Source organism: Haemaphysalis longicornis, unplaced genomic scaffold (genome assembly GCF_048455015.1).
Source record: "Haemaphysalis longicornis isolate Haplotype H1 unplaced genomic scaffold, Haemaphysalis longicornis Haplotype H1 scaffold_10, whole genome shotgun sequence".
NCBI lineage: Eukaryota > Metazoa > Arthropoda > Arachnida > Ixodida > Ixodidae > Haemaphysalis > Haemaphysalis longicornis.
In genome coordinates this window covers 33,681,845-33,704,667 of record NW_027526204.1, presented here as the reverse complement: position 1 = coordinate 33,704,667, position 22,823 = coordinate 33,681,845, and the positions used below count along the sequence as shown (strand labels likewise).

At 44.2% G+C, this 22,823-nt stretch overlaps 1 protein-coding gene across 2 annotated transcripts in view; it reads right to left on the bottom strand.

Moving 5' to 3' along the window:
• LOC144158366 (uncharacterized) overlaps nucleotides 1-22,823 on the bottom strand; it is a 42,657-nt gene that overhangs the window by 5,293 nt on the left and 14,541 nt on the right. The window contains exons 2-4 of one of the 2 annotated variants that reach the window (XM_077689215.1): nucleotides 10,538-10,720; nucleotides 6,424-6,456; nucleotides 2,158-2,997 (exon numbers count right to left, since the gene is read on the bottom strand). In XM_077689215.1, the coding sequence (XP_077545341.1) occupies nucleotides 2,743-2,997; nucleotides 6,424-6,456; nucleotides 10,538-10,633 (384 nt within the window). In that variant the 5' untranslated portion in view covers nucleotides 10,634-10,720 and the 3' untranslated portion in view covers nucleotides 2,158-2,742. Of the gene's footprint in view, nucleotides 1-2,157; nucleotides 2,998-6,423; nucleotides 6,457-10,537; nucleotides 10,721-22,823 lie in introns of those variants that run through there. The other variant, XM_077689216.1, reaches the window with a different exon arrangement.

Sequence of the window (22,823 nt, the reverse complement as noted above, 5' to 3'; positions counted from 1 at the left end):
ATCATCAAGGTTTCGGAGCATTTTATTGGTCACTCCATCCGGACCCGGTGCGGATCCTGGGCGGATAGCCAGAAGAGCACTGCGCACTTCTGCCTCCGTGATGGCGGCATCTAGATCATTATTTGGTGCGCCTTGATATGATGGAAGCTGCTGAGCGTCTCCTGAAGGAAGATATAAGGAGCAAACTCTATTGATTAGTTGCTGATTAGTACCCGGGAACTTTTGTACGATGGCTGTGAGCCGATGGCCCTGTTCTGTTTTTGCGCGAGCGGGGTCTAAGAGGTGTCTTAAGAGGGACCACGTTCTCCTCATGCCAAGGTTGCCTTTCATGTTATTGCAAATTTCGTGCCATTGACTCTCAGCAAGTTGGACAGAATAGTTTTCTATTGTGTTGTCGTTGTACTTGATTGCTAGAGCGGATCTCAGCTTTGAAATTTCGTGTCAGTACTCCTTTAAGCGGGTGCATTAGCCCTTCTCACGCCCGATTCCTGGCCAATCCCCCACGTGGGTATGTGCCATGTCAGCGGCCAGGCAGCGCGCGCCCATCTCCCCCCGTTGCCAAGGAAGACGAGGAGATTCCTGGCCAATCCCCACGTGGGTATGTGCCATGTCTCCCATCTCACCCCGTTGCCAAGGAAGACGAGGAGCGCGTGCACCCGCAGCTGTTGCTATGTGGACGGACGGCGGTCAACGGAATTCAGGGTCGCTTATAAAGTGCATTCACACTTAAAACGCTTGGTGCAGCTAACGAACCGCCTCAAGAAAGGCCCTGACCTGCTGCAAACTTACGATGACGTCATCCGACAGTACTGTACGGAGGGCGTGGCTGAGGCTGGGGTTGAAGAGGATGTGAGCAACGGACCGATATACTACATGCCACACCAACCGGTGATACGGGAGGCATGTGACACAACGAGAGTCCGAGTGGTATTCGACGCGCCATCACATGGAAACCACGCAAAGTCGCTCAACCAAAACCTTGAAAGTGGCCCAAACCTGACAACTGACCTCGTTGGACTACTGCTTAACTTTCGAAGCCACAGAATTGTGTTAGTGGCAGACATCGAAAAGGCATTTCTGCAAATCGGAATACGAGAAGAAGACCGAGACGCCTTGAGGTTCTTTTGGTTCGAGACCGCACCAGAAACGACTGAATTGAAGCCGAAAGTGCAGGCGTGGCGATTGACGAGGGTCCCGTTCGGAACAACAGCAAGTCCCTTCCTACTTACAGCAACGCTACAGAACCACCTCAGAAGTATGGAGGGAGAGTATCCCGTCACTGCAAGAATTCTAGCGGACTGCTTGCACGTGGACGACCTCCTAACTGGAGCAGAAAATGGGGAAGAAGCCTTGAAGATTTACCCGGAAGCTAATGCAATCTTCAATGCTGCCTCCATAAAACTGCACAAATGGGCAACGAACAGCAAGGAAGTGAGTGAACACATCAGCGACGGTCAAGAATCCAGGCATCTAGGTTACCTTTCGGGTGTTCTCAAGGTGCTGGGATTAACATGGAACCCCATCAGCGACGAGCTCACATTCACGCCGACCACGAGCGCACCGCCCGATCCTGGAACAAGCACGAAAAGAACTGTGCTGAAAACTACAGCTCGTCTGTATGATCCACTTGGATGGCTGACACCATTCACCGTTAGAGCCAAAGCTCAATTCCAGGAACTCTGGCAACGAAACGTGGAGTGGGACGAAGTGTTACCGCAGGACTTAGACACTAAGTGGGGGCAGTGGTGTTGTGAACTGAACGAACTGCAAAGAGTGCATGTGCAACGTTGCTACCGTGCTGCCACGACTGGACTTCCGCAGAAAACGTTGCTACATGTGTTCGCCGATGCTAGCCCTGTGGCCTACGGGGCAGTGGCGTACATTTGTGTTACAGATGCAGAAGGCAATACTACGTCTAGTATCCTCATGGGCAAGTCAAAGATCGCACCGCTCAAGCAGCTGACACTGCCGAGGCTGGAGCTGATGGCTTGTTTGTTGGCAGCTAGATTGGGCCGATACATAACGAATAACTTGAAGGAACGACCGCAGGAAATATACTTCTGGACAGAGTCGACTGTGGCCCTGCACTGGGTGACAGGCGAACCATCCCAATGGAAGCAGTTCGTGTAGAATCGAGTCACCGAGATATAACGCATCACGAACCCTGCGTTTTGGAAACACTGTCCTGGATCTGGAAATCCGGCACACTGCATGACCCGAGGGTTCAGCGGTCAGCAGCTTGTGGAAAGTTCGCTCTGGTGGAAAGGACCTGAGTGGATGGGGTTGCCCGAGAACGTCTGGCCGAATCACTGGCCACCCAGCAACACCGCGGCGGCAACAGATGAAAAGAGGGTTCCGGCAGTTCTCCAGGCTACAAGCTCCACGTCACAGACAGTGCTGGACATAACACGATACAGTGAAGCAGCGAGACTTCTCCGTGTAACAGCATGGATTATGAGATACGTTCATAGGTTGCGCCATACCAGCAATGAATCTGGCTCGTTAACGACACGCGAACTGGGCGAAGCCGAGAAACACTGGATAAGGCTAGCACAGCGTGAAGATCTGCAGCGAGAGATCGAATGCACAGAAACGGGCGAACGTTTTCCCGCAGACTCACCACTCCGAGATTTTCCCGTGTTCATGGACAATGGCGGTGTGCTCCGAATCATGGGAAGACTCCAGCAAAGTGCGAAGCCGTACAACGAACAACATCCCATCGCGTTAACAAGCGGCCACCGGTTAGCCGAGCTGATCGCTCGCCGCAGTCACCTTCAAGTGTTGCACGGGGGAGTGCGGGACACACTCGTACAGCTGAGAGAGAAATTCTACGTGGTGCGTGCACGCCAGCTGGTGAAAAGAATAATTAAGGGGTGCATGACCTCTCAGAAGTTCAATGCTCATCCAGCCACCGAGGTAATCGCACCGCTTCCGCGAGACCGAGTCCCCGAGGCACAACCGTTTGAAGTCACGGGAGTCGACTTTGCGGGACCGCTTCTGGTCAAAGGAGAGAGCGCAATGCACAAGTCGTATGTTACATTGTTCACTTGTGCCGTAACCAGAGCTGTTCATTTAGAGCTCGTAAGAGACATGTCCACTGAATCGTTCATGATGGCACTCAGGAGATCCATATCCAGGAGAGGAATCCTTCGAGTCATATACAGCGACAACGCCATGTCTTTTAAAAGAGCAAAAAAAGAACTTTCGAAGCTCTGGAAGTCATTGCGCGACCCTGCAACACTTGACTTCATCTCAAACGCACGCATTGAATGGAAGTTCATAGTTGAGCGTGCTCCATGGTGGGGTGGGTTGTACGAACGCCTCGTTGGATCCACCAAGCTTGCAATTAAGAAAGTAATTGGCTCAAGATATTTGTCATTTGATGAGCTTGCAACCGTGCTTTCAGAAGTAGAGGCAGTATTGAACTCCAGACCATTAACTAAACTCTATGACGAGGTGGGGGAACCGGTATCACTATGTCTTTCCCTGTTCTTGACGGGCAAACGACTGACAACGCTACCAAGTGTGGGGATTAAGGATGACAATATTGACGACAGCCTGCACAAGCTTTGGACCCGTCGACAGCTGGCCATCAAAGCATTCTGGCGTATATGGACCAAGGAATACTTGACAGAGTTGCGAAATCTCCACAACAAAAACGACGCCAAGGGAAAATCCTTGCGGTTGGGGACTTGGTTCTCCTTGGAGACTCGCAACTACCCCGGCAGCAATGGAGCCTTGTAAGAATCCAAAAGGTGTTCCCAGGACGAGATGGAAAGATTCGATCGTGCCTCCTGAGAATGCCCGGAGGGTCAACGCTCAAGCGACCGATACAGCTAGTGTACCCATTGAAAATTACGTAGCAGTAAAAGAAAGACTTACGTCATTTTGGGGGGGAATGTGTGGAAAAACGAAACCGAAACTCAAAACGAAGAGCTTGGTTCGGCTAGATAGCGACACGCCACCGACAGAATCCAAGCCAAGAGAAGAGGAAAAGACGAGAGAGAGAGAGAAAAAGAAAAGATGGCACGTACGGAAGCCTAACAAGAGGCACGGTTATTGTAGCTCCTTACAACCGTTAAATAAATAAGTGTTTGTGTCTCAACGACGTCTCCTACCTTCAACGATTCCCACAACAATAGCACAACTTCGTAAGCCCCGCGAAGAAAAACAAGGAACGCCTTTTCAAAAAATTACCTGCGAATAAAGGACCGTTGATGATTTCTGCATAAACGTTTAACACCTACCGGATACACGAAAAATCTCCCGGTGAAACGACCATTTTAAAAACACGCGGTTCAAGCATAAAACCTGCCAGTTTTCATAATCACGCAAACGTAGGTTATACTTCTTTGGCAGCAATCAGCTTTTTCGATTGGAAATTGCAATTATAAAGCACGTATTACCCGTGAATAGCTTATTTCTACGTATTCAAGGTGAACTCCATGTTGCTATCCGCTCCGTATACAAAACCCTTCGATGGCTGTTTTGCACTGCCCATTATTGTGACAGTTGAAAACGTTGCTTTTGTAATAGCTAGGGAGCGCTCAGTTGGCTTGTTTTGACTATACACTTTAACAAATTTAAAGGGGCACTGACACAAAATTTTGAAGGCGAGATAACGTCGGAGATAGATTGGTGGGAACACATATACATCATCTGCAAAATATCAGCGGCGAATACAGCCTAGAACATATTTAAAATCAATTTTGAAGTGTGCGAAACGCAACCGAGCAGCCAGCAGAGGACCACGCGCAATTGTAAAAAACAACATCCAAACACGTCACGAGTTTGTGTTTGCCGCTTCCGCACTACCGGCGTTTTACGCGGGCTCGCCGGGCTCGCCGCTCCAATCGGAGGGCCGGAGGGCGGAGCTTCTGCTCTCGAGAACGAACGACCCGGTCGCGTGACCCGGTCGTTGGCGGCCAAGCCGGTCGTGTTGGCGGCGGAGGCGCCGTGATTTCGTCAGCTCATCGGGCAGCTGGCCGCGACCAAAGTTCTACAGCGATTCTAGGCACTCTGTTTCTATTACTGTTTATTACCACTGGATGCGAAAACGCGCCGGAGGCACGAAAAGCTCACTGAGCTAGCCGCACGGTCGCTGTGCAGGCGGCGGCCACGGCCGCGAAGTGGCCCAGGCCGGCTCAGGTAGCTCGAGTGATAGCTTGTTACCGCTGCACGAAATTGTCCCCAAGTCCCGACCATAGTGGCTTACATGAGAAAGGAGTTAATGATGCGATGGCGGGTTGCATTAAAAATTGTCATCTGCACCGCTTACGAGAGCGGCACTCGAATATCCGCCGCAGTGCTGAGCCGAACACATCTGTAGGCGGACCTGTAGGCAGACGGCCGGCTGCTCCCAGCGCGCGTCTTGCCACCCACCGTCTCGAGCGTCGCGCGTCGTTCTTTAGCCGCGGTAGCATTTGCACTCGCAGCGCCTGCGTCACATCCACGGTCGCTTTTTAATTAAGCGCCTCACGAGATCAGTACGTGGGGGCATTCGCAGAAACTGCCGTCGATGCGGATTCGACAGTGCTACGGCGGCTCTGCTCTGTGATATTTCTCCGACGGTCACGTGGTCAGCTTTGTTCACACAAAATCCACAAAATCCATCGTTTCGCGGCACTCGCTGAAACCGAAACTGCGACTGGCAGCATTTAAAATCCCTCTAATTAAACAACCGTCGCACGCTGATGCAAATGAGGTTTCTACAGGTTATAAGTAGGTCACTAGCTACTTATCGCAACGAAAAAAACAAGATGCTAAATTTTTGTGTCAGTGCCCCTTTAAGAAACACGCGAGTACAGCCTAGAGCGAGCTGTATGTTGAAAACGCTACGAATATGCACAGTCACTCACAAACACGATTTTTGCAACGGGTGGTTTTTTTTAGCCATCTATGAACATGAGACAAAATAGGCTTCGTCTTTTATTATTGCCAAGAAATGACTCTAAACCATTTAGGCTACCGTACTGTGTGAAGAATTGTGTAACTAAAGAGGGTCTTAGTCCTGAATATATGCCAAAAACGGGGGGCTTGACAAAAAGCGCTCGCGATAGGCATCGCCACCTGTGAGGCATGTAAGAATCCTAGAGATGTAAAGCTGTCTTCTAGTGGCAAAGTGGGAGAGTGCACTGTGGTTCAGGAGCGTTGCGCTCGCCTTGCGGACTAACACAGTATCACTAAAAGCCGCCATATGCCGATAACTGTCCAAAGTTAAAACGCACTATTTTAAACTTCCTTAATGGTATTTTCCTGCTCAGAGGACCACGCTGTTATATCTACCGATATGTTTCTCATTAAATGTTCCGACATGATGCGTCTAACAGACATTAGGTTCGTTTACTGCAATCATTGTCGCAGTAAGAGCAACATAAGGGAAACGCCCATATAAAGTGAAATATTTTTTTAAGACTCTCTTACCATTGCGGGAAAGGCCATGGTGAATTTAAAAGTCTGCAAATAACAAAGCATGAATTACTGAGTTAAAATACAATAGTGCGAGTACACAAAGGTACACAACAATTAGAGTGTGTACGAAAATATAACAGGGCATTTATTTATTCTTTGCTAACGATATGAAGCAGGAAAAGTTGGTTGATTGATTGATTGATTATTCGAATACATGATTGAATGGTTGATAATTGAACAATTGATTGATTGATTGATTGATTGATTGATTGATTTATTGATTGATTGATTGATTGATCGATTGATTGTGGTGCTTAAGGCCCCGGTGCTCCACAGTTGATAAGGCGCGCTGTAGTGGAGGGCTCCGGTTCGCATTCCACGAACTGAATATCTTTAAGATGCGACGAAATCTCGGACACAAGGGAGTTTTCGCCTTTCACCCTTTTCACAAAAAATACAGCCGCAGCGGGATGCGAACCCACATCCTTGGGCGCATCAGAACAACGCCTTAGCCACTGAGCAACCAAGGCAGGACAGAAAAAATATTTACTATTTTATTTATATTCATTTCGTGTGAGTATCTTGCAAAAACCTCGACAGTGATTGAACTTCGGCTCCCTGCTGTTAGTTTTAGGAGGCATTTTTATTCAATGTAGCAAACATGAACCAATTTCTTCAAACCATTCTACAAAAAATATGAACGCATTACGGCTATTTAAACTAATTTAGGCTATGTTAAAAGTCGAACTTGAAAAAAAGTATATAGTTGGTGCATAAGTTTTACACGCGTATGGTTGCACTTTAACAGCAGTTGCAGGATCAGCAGCCATGGCTGCTTTAACCTTCGCAAAACACTTTGCCCTATGAACTTTCCCACAAGCACTGAGAAGAAATTTGAGCGTGCTTACCACAACGCTGTTTCGCTCACTCTGTGATCTGAAAGTTGAACAACTGAGCGGCCGGAAATGCCGCGAGGAAATTTTCAGGGCTCTTTTAAGGCTGATTCGACCAATCAGAGACACAAAAAGCAGTCACGTGGATTGTTGCTGGCGTCGCCTTTTGGCGTCGCAGTACACCGGGAATAAACTGACGCGTCCTTCAAACGCTACAACACTGCTTTTAAGGCTGTCACGATAACTTTTCATTTTACTTCTCTTAGTTTGAGTTCCCGGCATTTGGTGGGCGTAATATCCTACTTTTTGTTGTCCGATAAAGGGACAAGCACAGAAGGCTGATGCGAGTACAAGCTGTCAGTTTCAACAGAGCGTTATTGACGAAGGCACAGGTTTGAACATGCAGTCGGGACGCTATTATACACAACAGAACAACAAAATCGAAGCGTAATTTATTTCCCACTTGAAATACACCTTATAAGGTAGGGACTTCAAAATACACAGCGCAAGGAATTCGTTATATCGGAAATCACCCCCTACATATTGCCAATGTTTTTTGAGATCGAACCACGGCCCGTGCACTCACGCAAAAATTTATTTTTGCTTTTATAGAATTGTAGACCCACATCGGGATACAATACAAGCCGAGCTGATCAAAAAATTATTTGTTCAAAAGTTTGGTTCCATACAGTTGGAATGAGAAAACTTAGTAGTTTGCGACAATCATCAAGAAATGACCCTTATTTCAATAAAACCCACATTCTGTATAAAAGCAAGTCGAGAAATTTTAGCTCACACTGACTCACATACGACGTCAACATGCCATCACTGGTGTGTTCATGGTTGGGCCGGTGAGGGAGCTCTGTTTTTGCAATGCCAGCTCCAGCTAAACACGTTTTGTCATCGGGATTGGAAAAGCCTGGACGGAGTATATTGGTGTCATTAAGGGCCCCGTCTAGACTGTATCCCGCCCATAATCTTCCTTTAATGCAAAACCAGATTTCTTTATTCCGATTCTGCACCTTTCTAGGTAACCGTATGCCCTTGCCAAATTAGCAAGCGAGCAGAAGTAGTCGATGGTAGCTTAGCATGGGCTACTGAAACATAGGGATAAAACTTGTTTGTTTGCAAGAGTCAACCAAACCTTGTTCAGTACCAAATAGCTGTTTCTTGCCCTACACAGCGTGCGGCAAGGACATAGAATGCGTCATATCGTCTCCTTCCGAATTTAAATAAGTACTGGCCGTACCCTTTTGTAGGTTATTTCACTACAAATGTCGGTCGCGAACTATTGGTATCAGGGAGGAATTTGCTAGCGTTTCGTTGAATCTTCAACGACCTGCTTCTTTTTTTCTGTCTATTGGCTAGTCTTTTCTGTCTATGGGGTATTCTGTCGATTGAACTTAACACTTTTTAGTTTGACGGGGTATATTCGGTGCAAGTCCGCGGAACACCCAATGGGAACTGAAATCGGGCCCAACTGCGGCAATATCTTTATGTCTCACCTCGAATCAAACTTTCCTGGCTCTCAAAATATAAGCCACTGTTCAAGATCTGGCAGCACGGTGACGCGGAGCTCCACACATTCATTTACCCATTTAACCTAGCCAATCCTAGTATTTCCTTTAATATACCTAGCACATCCTAGAATTTGTACCAGCAACACCCCTACGTAAGCATTGTCTGTGTTTCTGGATCACCATTTGGCAGACCTTCCGACTTTTCACCTTTCATTTGTTCAGGACACCCCACACTTCTTCCGCATATTTTAAGCAATAAACTATGGTGGGCAAATACCTAATGACGCCCTTCTGGTCACGCTCGACGTATCCGCCCTCTATACGAACACTCCCATCACCAAAGCGATAGCATCTACATCAAAGGCCTTAAAAGAAAACCGGCACCAACATGCATTGGAAGTCTACATTACTTTACTAAAATTAGTTCTAACTCTCAGTTATCTCGGCTTCGACTCATCTACCTACTTGCAAGTTTTCGGAACCAGCATGGGAACTCCTTTCGCACCCAGATACGCCAACCTTTCTATGGGACAACTTGAAGTTTCCCTTGAAGTCTTTATCCCTTCAACCCAAAGGTTTACCTTCGATACATAGATGACATTTCATATTTTTGGAGCATGGCCGCACAACCCTAAAATTTTTGTTTCGCATCTTAATTGTTTGCACCCGACCAATAAGTTCTCATGCCAGCAATGGGATAAACAAGTGAACTTCCTAGACACCACTGTTGTTGTTGACAATGGTAAACGGAAAACCATGCTTTATAGGAAACCAACGAAAAGGCAACAGTACCTAGACTACACTAGTCATCACCCACGACTCTGCAAAGTATCTTTAGAGTACAGGCTACCAGACTAAGAAGAGTATGCAGTAATAACACCGACTATACAAAGCCCGTAATGAAGTAAAGTCCACCCTGGCAAGCAGTAATCACCCGGTCAGCTCGCTGGATATGGCTTACGAAAGAGCATCCAAATAAAAAACAGAGTAAGTGCTCAAGCAGCAATGCAGAAACCAAAACGCCCGACAACCAGCCTTAATAACGGAATTCTGAAACGCGCTTCCAAACATAAACAACATCCTGCGGAAATACTACCCCATTCTAGCAAGTAATGACGACTTAAAAAGACGTTCCCGGAAGCCCCAAGAGCTACCTACTGAATAAATAGGAACTTCGAAGACATTTTAGTTCATGCCAAAATTCGCGCTTCCCACGAACCAGTCATCAGCCCTTGCCTCCGCCCTAGATGCAAGACCTGCAAACATCTGCAGACGGATTGCACATTGTCAATAGCACAGCCAGCCAATACGTTCACAAGAATAATTCAAGCTTCACGTGCATTTCTTCTAACATTGTGTATATGCTAGAATGCTCATTCTCTCTAAAGGAGTACATTGGAGAAACGAGTCAACCTATGAACTTACGCCTAATTCACTGGGGGCCGACACTCCTAACAGTGCCTCTGTAGCAATAGCACCACAGTTCAACCAGCCCAACCACAAGTTGAATTTATGGAATAAGTACAATTCTATGTATTTCCGGTCCCTTCGAGACTTCAAGTTTAAATGCAGGTTATAGAGCTTGAGATTATCGAAATTGTTGATGATGATGATGAAGTTGAGGTTTAAAGGTTGCTGCGCCATAAAGAGGTTTAAAGGTTGCTGCGCTGTTCCCCTTGTAAGGGGAACTCACGTCTCGGATGCTGCGTTTACCCTTGCGAGGGGCCTCTGACTGTTGTCCATCTGGCGGGGCCCGCGGCTGTCCTTGCGCGTTCTGCCATTGCCGGGGGTGAAAAGGTCTGGCGGCATGTCCTGCCACAGCCTGTTGCAAGTTCAGCGTCCACCGTGGCTGTGGAACGCACCATGTGCATTCGTGTGGCTTGGTTGAACGGTCACCTACGGGTAAATGAGTTCATGCGACTTCGATGCGACTGAACGTTTGGGAAGTTCACCAATTTTGCCCCAACGTAAAGGGGAGGCTGTAAAACCGCAGAAACGTTGAAACGTTATATCGTATATATATATATTTATATAAGGTAAGTAGAGACAGAGGCACACGAAAAAACATAAAAAAAATCAAAATGAATGTTTACTAACGTTTCAGGAAGAGAAGGAGAGAAGAAAGGAAGTGATCTTCTTAAAACGTGAGTAAACTTTTATTTCTTTTTTTATGTTTTTCTCGCGTGTCTCTATATCTACTTGGCTTATATATATATATATATAAGCAGAAATAAGGGATGGCAGTTAAGGAAACCTTTGAAAGAATGTTGAACGTTATGGAAACTTTAAAAATTCTGGAAGTCCTGGGTTCGGATCCCACCTTGCGGGCATTTTTTCTGCCCATTTATTCTGTCTTTCTAAATTCTTGATGCGTTTCAATAACCTACCACATTCTCCCTTTTGCTTTCCGAGCTTTTCTTGACTTCCTACTGTTTTTTGTCTTGATTCAATGAGCCCCTAATGTCCTATTCTGATTCAATATGTATATATATAACGGAGAACTCTCAAATGGCCCAGAATTACTATAAGCAAAGAGTCGGATACACATCAAGAACAATAATCATAAAGGTTTACTTACGTAGTGGCAATGGGACGTGCCTTCATCAGAGTACAGTTACATGAATTTCGGAAGCAAAATCTCGTAACTGTAGCCTGATGAAGACCTTTTTTAATGCAAGCCTATTTACACAAACGTTGCCAACCAACGTTACCAATAAATTTACCCACCCGGGCATAGTTACCATGCGATGAAATCTCCACACAGAGGGTTTCCCGCTTTCGCCTCAACAAAAAAGAAGCCACTGCGGCCAAAGTTTATCCCGTGTGTTTCGGCTCAACTCCAAAACAGCTTTTAGTGGAGCCACCATGGAGGGTAGCTGAAGAATCCAATGTGGTTTAAGCACAGACTCACTGCAAGTTGCTTCGTGCCGTACTCAGAGGCAACCGTGATCATACTAATGGTAAAATAAAAAAAAATGTGATAACAATCAGAACATCTTTTTTTGGGTAATAGGGGAGGTTGTTCCAGAGCAGCAAAAATCAACTACGCGTAGCAGTTCTGCGGGATATTCTGTCTTCAGGTAGCAGCATGTCCTGAAAGCAGCAAAAAACTTTGATCGGATTTAAGCATTTCAAACTTTCAGTTCTGCCTTTTTCCGCTGCGACATTCGAAGTTCTACACAGGTTTACCCTTTATCCAAAAATATGCAGCATCTATTGATGCATACTCTGTACGGTACCCAGGGCAGTACTTTACTGTAAATTACTTTTACGGCATTAGCCTTAAGGTAGCTCCTTTTTTTGCAATTGGCTCAAGCTAGCGAGGATGCGCTATCTTGCTACATACATTCAATATTGCCATATATTGGCGTATTTTTTACCAACGCACACGACTTCAGAAGGTGTGATGAGTGTAAAGACGTAACAAATTACAAGCATGCCACTATGTAGCATGCTTGCATGATGTTCCTGTCGAAGTATGAGTAAGAGATGACTGTTTTTCTTTCTAACGACATTTCGCTTCAGTGAAGCATTTCTCTAGGCGACATGCTTGCATTACGTTTCTATCATGGTGTGAATAAGAGATTCTTATTTTTTCTTTGTAACGCCATTTACCCTTAGCTAAGTATTCCACTAGGTGGCACGCTTGCGTTACGTTTCTCTCATGGTATGAGTGAGAGATTGCTTACTTTTTATCTTTCTAGCGACATTTTGTTGGAGAGATTACTTTGTTTTTTTTAACGACATTTACCTTCAGGTAAGAATTTGAGTATGTGACATGCTAGCATTACGCTACTATCGTGGTATGAGTGGCATGATTCAATAAACACTTTGTTTTTCTAACGACACTTCGCTCGGCTAAGTGCTCTACTGGGTCGCATTATTACTAACTTTTGGCTCGTGGAATGACTGAGAGATCAGTTTGATTTTCTTTCGAACAACATTGCGCATCAGCGTGCAGCGTCGACATGCGATGCAGTAATATTTAGCTTGAAGTTATCTTGAAAAGATATCCGCAGTAATGTATTTGTTCAGGTAATCTGTTATCTTTAAACTAGCCTTGACAACCTCCATGACAAGCACAAACTCGCCTCCCTAGCATCCGTGAGAACTTGTAAAGCTAGTGACTTGTTTCCAGCTTTTAAAGCTTTATGTGTAACGTTTTTATGATCCGGATGTAGTCAAGTTTAGATGTTGTGTTTTCTATAGCCCTATTATGTGGTCACCGATACCAAACGGCTGTGTTGTCATGCTGCTATCCTAAACACAGCCTCGCAGCTTGCTTGGAGGGGGGGGGGGGCTTCCATTCTACAGATTTTTTCCATTATACCCTGAATTAGGCTGTAAAAACAGTAAACTCTGCTACACCTCTCTAGTGACATGTTAAGAGCTTAATCTGAATTTCAGTGTTATTAACCACGTTTTCATTGTAATACGCCGAATCTCAGACAAGCCTGCACGAGGGATACTTGATTCTGCTGAGTGTAAATTGTTTCCTCACTAGAAAAGCTCACGCCTTGTGTTTTTTAAACTTCCAGCTCTCCTTTTCTACCACTGTATATCTGAAGTGATATATATTAAAAAAACTTCCTGTAAACAAGAAAAGCAGCACCAGTATGTCAAAAAAAATTCTAGATACAGTCAGCCGCTCTTGCGGGTGCCCAAAGAGGGCTATTGGCACCGTCTTGCAGGCGTAATGCGTGTCGAACTACATTGCTCGTAGTAAGATATCTTACAATTGGCTAGAGAATAATGCGTGTCCACGTGGAATCAACCACGCAATAGCCGCAAGCCAACTTAGCTTTTTGGTGTCGGAAATTATGTTATGGAGTTTTGGAAACCACAAAATAAAAATCTCATAAATACTTTACACATAATAACAGAAATGCACGAAACTTCAATATGCTCAAACACTTAACTAGAGCTGTTAAGGACATAAAAGAATTCCTGGTGAGCCTAAAGATAACAATTTCCCTTGACGAGAAAAATTGTCGAGAAAAGTTCAAAGGACCTGCTAGATAAATACGACTGCATCCCATGCCGACTTTGCCAGCTGAATCGCAATGTGGCTTGAAAGGAAAACAAGGTACTGTCTATATACTCGACATTACTATCTAACAGAGCCGACGAGGTGACACAGTTTGGGAAACATTTTGGGCAACATATTGTCTCCCAATCCCAAAATAAAGCTTTCCAACAACAACATATTTACCCTCTCCATCCTCGAACATCAAGGCTAGACTTTTTGCCTAAGTACATCCCATCAATCTAATTATGCCGCACTTGAAATTAAGCAGAATGTAAGTCTTGAAAAAAGGGTTTATTTGGCTTCTAAATTTAAAGTTGAAAAATTCTGCTTAAAGCTGGATTATATTTTCTTAGGATGCTACGGCTCCTGACATGCTAGGCTATTAAACCTGCTGCTCTCCAATAATAATTTTAAAATTCTTCTGTTTTAAATATCAACTAATCATCACAGCTAATATACAACACATGTGTTGATTCCTTACATATTCTGTTATTAACAATGTGCGGGAAAACATTTGTCCATAAATTACTAACGACGTAAGCACCAATGTTCTGTAGCTCATATTGTGGAGGCGGATTAATTTTCAACTCACCAAACCAAGTGCAACGATCCTTCGCGGACAGGCCGACCGAAAGTCCGGCGTTGGGCAAGCGATCCGCGCAGTGGGCGCAGTAGATCACAACCGTTTCAGTGAGCGCAAGAGAAACGTTATAGGAAATCGGCAAGGATAATGCCGTGAGTAGGATACCACTTTCGAGGTACTTTTTTCTAATCAACAAGTTCCCGTTTACGAACCCTGAGGGTTCTGCACCTTCACTTAGTAATGCAAGCTTCATTTTTGGCAAATAAGGCCACGATAATTACAAATCACTTGAGAGTTACTTGACGGATGTTGTACTTATAATATTTTGTATTCGCTTTCACCTGCTGCTTTGAAGCCGCCCAAAAAGATAAGTAGTGTTTGCTTGCAGATCGGCAGGACGAAAACGTTTAATTACATATTTCTGGAAACATATAAGCACTTTTACGCGCTTGCACGAAAAAGTTGGTTGAAGAAGGCTATAACGTGCCAACGCTCCAGCTGGGTGACGATGCGGGCCGAAGTGCAGGTAAACTAACTTATTTGTACCACCTGGTAGTGGTTATCTTGTGTTGAAATCCCTACAAAAGGGCGTTTTTCTTCTTCGCATCCACACAAAGCATGAAAGGCGGTATCGAGCCAATATTCTTCGGCTCATCTGAGTAACACCTTACCCACTGACCAACTTCAGCGTGTAACGAGGATTCTCAGTATGGTTTAAGTACAGCGTCACTACTATATGTTCGTTCGTTCCGACCTCATAGCGACAACAGAGATTCATGTAGGCATGATCACAACCTTTGCGCAGAACTGCATTATATATACAAAAAACGTTCATAAAATATTTTTATTTCCGCAATGGTGAAGTTTCTTCCAACAACACCAATATCATTCGTGTGTTTGACATTATACTTGGTTAGCCAACTAGCATGCCATTAAGCAAGACAACCAACAAAAATATGCTTTAACATTGATGGTTTTCAGTGGTCGCCATCTCGAATGCCACATTCGTGGTTTGATGCACATCTATGTTTATGAGTATGTTTATGTTTACGGCTGCATCGCATGCCGACGCTCGCAGCTCAATCGCAATGTGGTTTCAAAGAAAAACTAGGTAATATCTCGCTCGTACACCGACAGAAACGTCCGTAAAACATGCAACCTAGCGGAATGCTTGAAATCTGTAACGTCCTTTCATCCATCAAGATAACGTCAAACTGAGGTAGGTCTTGCAATAAAAAGCCAACCATTGGTCAATGTTGAATGCATGCAGCAGCAAAACGGTTCCTCGTTAGATTACAAAATATAATTACTCAGTAAATATGCGGGTAACTTTAACCACTGACAAACTTCAGCGGGTAACTGGGGAATTCAGTATGGTTTAAGTACAGCGTCACTACTATATGTTCGATTGTTCCGACCTCATAGCGACAACAGAGATTTATGTTAGCATGATCGTAACCATAGCGCAGCATTGCATTAAAAATGCGAAAAACTTTCATAAAATCTTTTTGTTTCCGCAATGGTGAAGTTTCTTCCAACACCACCAGTATCATAGTGCGTTTGACATTATAGTTGGTTAGCAAACTAGCATACCAATAAACAAGCCACCCAACCGAAATATGCTTTAAGCATTGATGGTTTTCAGTGGTCACCATCTCGAATGCGACATTCGTGGTTCGATGTACATCAATGTTTTTCACTAAATTACTGCATGCATTGGTGCCTACCCTCTATTGTAGACCAGACAGGACTTCTTTACTTTAGGCGATTTTTACGACAGCAGCCTGAAGATACCGATATATTTACTTAGCAATTATATTTTGTAATTTAACAAGGAAGCGTTTTGCTGCTGCATGCATTCAACATTGACCAATGTTTGACTTTTTTATTGCAAGACCTAAGACCCAAGTTTGACGTTATCTTGATGGATGAAAGGACGTTACGAATGTCAAGCATTCCGCTAGGTTTCGTGCTTTACGGACGTTTCTGTCGGGGTACGATTGAGATATTACCTTGTTCTTCTTTGAAACCACGTTGCGATTCAGCTGGCAGCGTTGGCATGCGATGCAGCCGTATTTTTCTGGCAGGTCTTTCAAACTTATCTCGCAAATGTTTCTTCGTCAAGGAATATTGTTATCATAATGCTCGCCTGGAATTCTTTTATGACCTTCAGAGCTAGTGAATTGTTTGAGTATATTGAAGTTTCGTGTATTTTTGTATTAGGTATACAGTATTTATCAGATTTTTATTTTGTGGTTTGCAAACGCCATAATGTAACTAACGATACCAAAGAGCTATGCTGGATTGCGGCTATTCTAAACATAGCCGGGTGGGTCAGTTGGAGGGGATGGCATTTCCACATAATTTCCCCCCTCACACTATTTCACGCTGTAAATGCAGTAAGCGCTTTTTCTTGGTTTGAGCAGCATGCAAACCGCCAAAGCATTGTGCTCTACCATTCACCATATTTTTTCCGTGGTATATAATGTCTCGGATAAACCCGTGCGACGGCGACATGATTTTCTGCTGTGGCTACCGAAACGTGTCTTCTAAACTTCCAGCCACTCGTTTATTAACATTATGCTTCATAACTAACGTACTTTGAAAACAAACTTTCTGAGAATGGCAACATCCACCTCATCGTATCAATAAAAAGCTTTTATATATACACACCATAGAGGGGGGGGCGCACGAACTACTATTCGCGTCGTCTTCTGAAATCTAGCTCTTACTGCCCCACAACACACGGGAACGGTAGCGCCATAAAGTGTTCCAGTAAAGAACGTCTCATTTTTCCAGCCAGCGTGAACACCAACGGCCACTTTTCAACCAGTGATTCTGTATTTTACTGCCTGTTTAATGGGAAGCCGTTCACTAACGGTGGATTAAAGAAACAACTGACTATTCGAATTCACGTCTGGAAATAAAGGCTCTTCCCCCTTGAAATACTATTGAAATTCCAGGTTTGATAACTCAACATAGTCTACTTCGGACCAGCGCTACGCTAATTCTTACGAAAGGTGTGATTGTGTATACATAATTCATCATAAGCAGAATTTTAGGCAGTTCGGTATCGGCAGCAACCGCTCACTCTCCAAAATTAGGTGGTCTGACGGAGTGCGTCAAAAAAACAACCAGTGATATGACTCACCTTTATGCACTATCCTGGAACGAAACATGTCATGTCGTACTTCTTAATATTCACCTACACAAAGCGGCAGTTAAAATTCAATGGTTTTTTCTACTGTTCTCCCGTACTCTTCACCCGTCAGAGCATGACAAGATGATTATTTCGCCCGGGGATAGTATATTTTACAGTGCACAACTAATCTCCAGGGGAGTGATTCGCCCTCTCATTCGACACTACTGATTTCCAATCATGGTGGATGTATTGACGTTGACGGCATCACTCTGCTCAGCGGAAATTGCGCTTTCAACGGAAGAGTGATGTTTGGAGAATACGCCTACTCACAAGTTTTCTCTGAGAAAAAGCTCTTCAGGCGTTGCTTTGGCCTGTGGACACATGGTCCCCTCTTTGGGCCTGAATTACACAGTGAAAAATCAACCAGTGGCGTCATCGACCCGTACTGAAAAAAGCCAAGTGGTTCACCCTCAGTGGCCTAATTCGTAGTAATAGCGAATGAATTCCAGCTAAAGCAACCACAGCGTCACCTGTGTTACCATCTTTTCTTCCGCAATCAGATCAATGCCTCCGAAAAAATTGATTAAAGCCAATGCTGCTAGTTTTAAATGTTGAAAAGTCGCCCTCAATAAGAGGGGGCACATAACCTAATGCTGATTGTCAAGAAACTGATGAAACATGACCGATCAACCCAACGGATGAACCAAACTGATTAAACAAAATTTTGAAAAAGTGCTACATCAGAATAACCATACCATGCTAGTCTCCAGCAGTGAGTGAAAATCCCAACCTCACTAAACCCCTCACCGCTCGAGGTCTCAAGGCCTTCAGTTGCAATACATACATATCTTGATGCTAAACATAGCCGTAGTAGTGAAGAAACCTATTCCAAGATCGCAGTTTTGCCCCCATGCCCTCTTCTACAAACTCTGAGAAGCCATATAGTGCACATGGCTTTCTGTATAGGAGTAAAAACGTTTGTCCTCTGATTCACTCTTTTTCAAGCATTAGGCCCTTTTTCATGCGCATAATATTCGTACTCCCTTCAGAAGAGCCGCGGCACTTCCACGACGCAGCGCACTTTCTATCCGGCCAGTGGCGCGGCTTGCGGCATAGCGGGAGCCAAAATACCCATTGCGGGGTTTGAATACTCCTTTCTACAGGGAGTACCTCACGGATGTATAATAGTTGCAAAGCAATCAGTATTCCATCGCTCCTTGAGAGAGTGAGCTCTACATGCGGCGGCTTTACCTGATACAGCTGAAAAGTACTCAAACTTTCTAGCGTTGCGCCTCAAGTTCACTCCGTTATTCCCAGCGAAGCAGCGTGCGTGCCCTGAGGCTGCGGCTACTTTTCCGCCCATTTCGATAGTGATCTAAGTTTGTGCATCATGCTTTGAAACATTTGCGCTTCTAAGCAGTTTCACTTTTTGTGACCGGTAAAAACAGCAAGGCCAAGATGTATTAAAACGTGCTAAGCAGGATAAATGAACGCAGGCGTTTTTTCCTACGACAATAGCAAGACAAAATTTGTTTCTTCTGCACTTTCACACAGAAGAGAGATTTTTTGGCACTAAATATCAAAATAAAAAAAAAACAGTCCTTGCTGCACTCCTACACAGAACAGAGACCTAGCTCTTGTTTAGGACACATTTGAAAAACCTAACAAGCAACAATGCATAGAAATATGAATTGGCCACGCAAAACAATAAAACTAGAACAATAGCAGACATTAAGATGGCACTAACACACGAATAAGAGACAGATTTTCGCACAAGAATTTCGCACAAAATTATTAGGAGCCCCGATAAGTGAGCAAGATTGTATGAAGTCAGACTGACGAACCGCGCCGAAAAACAAAGAACAAAAAGACCAACTACGCTCGTTCTTGTGTAATCGCTCGTCGTGTACAGTTGTTTTTTGTGCTGCGTTTTTCTCCGCTTTTATTCACTGTGACTAAAAAGATACCAGAAAGTGGCCTAATGCACATGAGTCTCAGGAAAAGGCATCTCTTATTTAGGACACATTGAAGAACAATCTACAAATAAAAAGGCAGTTCAACAAATATCTGAAACTAAAGCAATTCATCTTCGAACACCATGATTTTAAAAAATGGCAATAACAAAAATAGGACAGAAACACACTGAAACAAAAACACGAGGACCATAGCCAACAGCATGAAACATTCCCACTGTTTTTTTATTACCTGTAGTTTTAAAACACAAGTTGATCTGGTGAGATAAAAAAGGCACAATAAACTATTAAACACAAGCAAATTAAACCGTATTACTTCGAAATATTGGTCGTGGCCTTCTTAACCGTAGGCACCTGGCCGCCTGGCTTGAGCCTAAGTAACATTTCCATAAACAAGCAGTTGTGCCTAAACTTTGGCGTGTACTGCACATTGAACGTGCAATACAATCTGTCGGGTGCAGTGTCTCTAGTGAAGGGGCCACTCCTGTTGGTTCCTAGTGGCTCTCCTACATTGGTATAAAAAGTTGACAGCAAGCATAAATTTTACAATACAAAATAGAAAAAAGTTGCCTCGGATGAGGGACGTTAAACGAAGTTTTTGTAGCCATAGCTTTTCTCAAGTGCGCCCAGGAATGTTTAAACAAGTGCAATGCAATGCTCCTTGGCGCAGCAACCGATCTATATGGAATTTTGCAGTGACCTTCGAAGCAGCCACTCCCTCCTGTCACTTTCCCATGGCACATCTCCTGCCAGCCGCACACTCTCGCCGTATCCCTCTCTGCACACCGCCTTGGAACGAACAAGTGATTTGACTCACTCCGTCAAAATATAAAACACGCTAGTTTCCATTTGGCTGAACTTGAGGGCCAGATTGACACTGCAAGATACTAAATAAAGAAAGAGATTTCTGGGTTTGTTCCTGGGATAATAAAGCTTTCACTCCAAAAAGAGAAGCCCACTCACGTTGCCTTTTGTTTCACGAATGCGCATTTTGCAAAGTATTCTATGTGCCGAGTTTAATACTCGTGCATACACTTTGCATCCTATACCCAGGTAGAAGAATTAACTAGTAGCAAGTGGTATAGACTAATACACTGGCCAGCCCAATAAAATATCCAGGGTGTCTCGACTTTTCCAGGCGACTGTTTAGATTGTTCTACCTGCAGCTATCAGAAACCTGTGTTTCCCAAACCAAAACATTTGTCCTCGGTCATTCAGGGCTACAGCCATTTGCAGGGGAATTTTGAACAACCCTGAAATTTGTCCCAAGTATAACATGGAAGTTGAAAACGAAAGAAGAGCTCATTTTGCACAATTTACATGCTACTTGATTAGGCAGAAACTGTAGGGCTGCGGTCCATAACACAATTTCCAAGTAATGTTCTGACTGCTCCGTGAATTAAAAACATAGCTGAAAATTGCGGACTTCTGGACAAGTTGGTATTGCATTGCTGACGAATAAAGCGCAAAACGTAACACAAGAGACGAAGAACGAAAGAGACAAGCGCTACTTCCAACTGACATTTATTCTAAAAACGCCCGTGCAAAAACGGAAAAAGAGCTGAAGTATCAACCACAAAAACAAGTTTTCTGCGTGCGCGGAAAATGTGGTCTCCGCCATCCCTTTACAATTTTCACGATGTTTGAATGTGCGATTTCGCGAGTATGTATGAAATGTGACGACTGGGCACACAGGGCAGCTCGGTCAACATTGCGAGAGATGGAAATGCACGCCTTGCAATAATGCGACTGTAATCGTAGGTGGCTGAAATGGTGCGCCTAGCGGATGCTTGCAATAACTTGCCATCGCTAGGATTGTCGGCTAAGAAAACTGTCTCACTTGCTCCTCAGAAATTGGAAATCGACCACCGGCGGCTTGCTCTGTTATTGTGTTGTTTTGGGGGATCAGTATTCATTTTCAATGCTCCTGTTTTGTTGTGTTCTTGGAGATTTGAGAACTCAGGGGTACATAGTCATCGGTGGCTGCCTATTGTGATCTGAGTGTATAAGGAATAGCAGTGATCGCCTGGGAAATACATATATATATATATGCGTTGCAATTGTAATTTAGTGCTGAGGTGCGCACATTTTGTAAATATATGTGATCGCTTTCAAAAATATAAGTCGGTTGGAATCAGTGCTTGTCTCTTTTGACCTTCTTTGTGGATTGTGTAATTTTTGCGCTTTATAGGTAATCAGAAGATAAAGCCAAGCTTAACACAGCCTTCCTAATGAGCTTTTACTAGACCGGAACATATAGCAGAAGAAGAGTTGCATACCCCGGTTAAGATAACTTTCTCAACAAAATCATTGAAAAAATTTTGTGACATGAACGCATATATCCCAAATGCCAGCAAAGTGCCCAGATCTGAAATAACCGTCGGGATAGCAGACCGGACTTGAATTCTATTCATGCTTCATGCTTGGTTCTCACGCACCAGAGCCCCTTACTGAATACGTAAAATTCTCATATAACCTATCTACCTAGTGGAAGCAAAGTTTCAATCAGAAATATCTTGCTCCTAATTTGTCTAAAGGACATCAAGTACCGCAGAAAAAAGACCCCAGTCCACACGATTAGAAACCAGAGTGCTGCCGTTTACTGTCATAGGCTTGCAGATCGCATTTCAGGCCTGTACGCATATACGAGCAGAGAATAGAGATCACCGCATTACCGGCGAACGTGCGATGCTACTCTGTCTCATTAACACCAAAATGAATCGGATGCCTTAAATCGTAACAATGTGTAAAACTGTCAACAGTGGAAGTGATTTAGATAAGATCGACCAAGGAATTGCTGGTGGGCCTCTTCAATTTGCTACAACTTTTTATTGTTAAATGATTATGTTGATGTCCAAGTTCATGAATACTTTAGCCGGGAATAATTTATTCTTACGGTAACATTTTTCGAAAACGCGACAACTTGAACCACCGCCGCTGCCTGCCGGTGCGCCTCAGCCAACTCCAGCGAAGGCTATCCCAGAAAATATTTAGGAGGGGCAATTTGGAAAGTTTTGCTCAATTCAAGACTGGAGTGCTTTTCAAAAAAAAGTTTGGTTGCTCAGAAGAAATACAGATCTTTGGCAACAAAAGGTCAAACTCGGTTTAGAGTGCAATTTTTTAACATTGTTCCTAAATATTGCAAAGAAATTTTTTTAGCGCGCAAATGTGGGCTTGTTGGTTCCAGCTGTGAAACATGGTTAAGTTGCACGGTAAGGAGGGGACAAAAGTATAGATCTAGCGCTAGGCCTGTGTGGTCTCTGTGTTTGTCC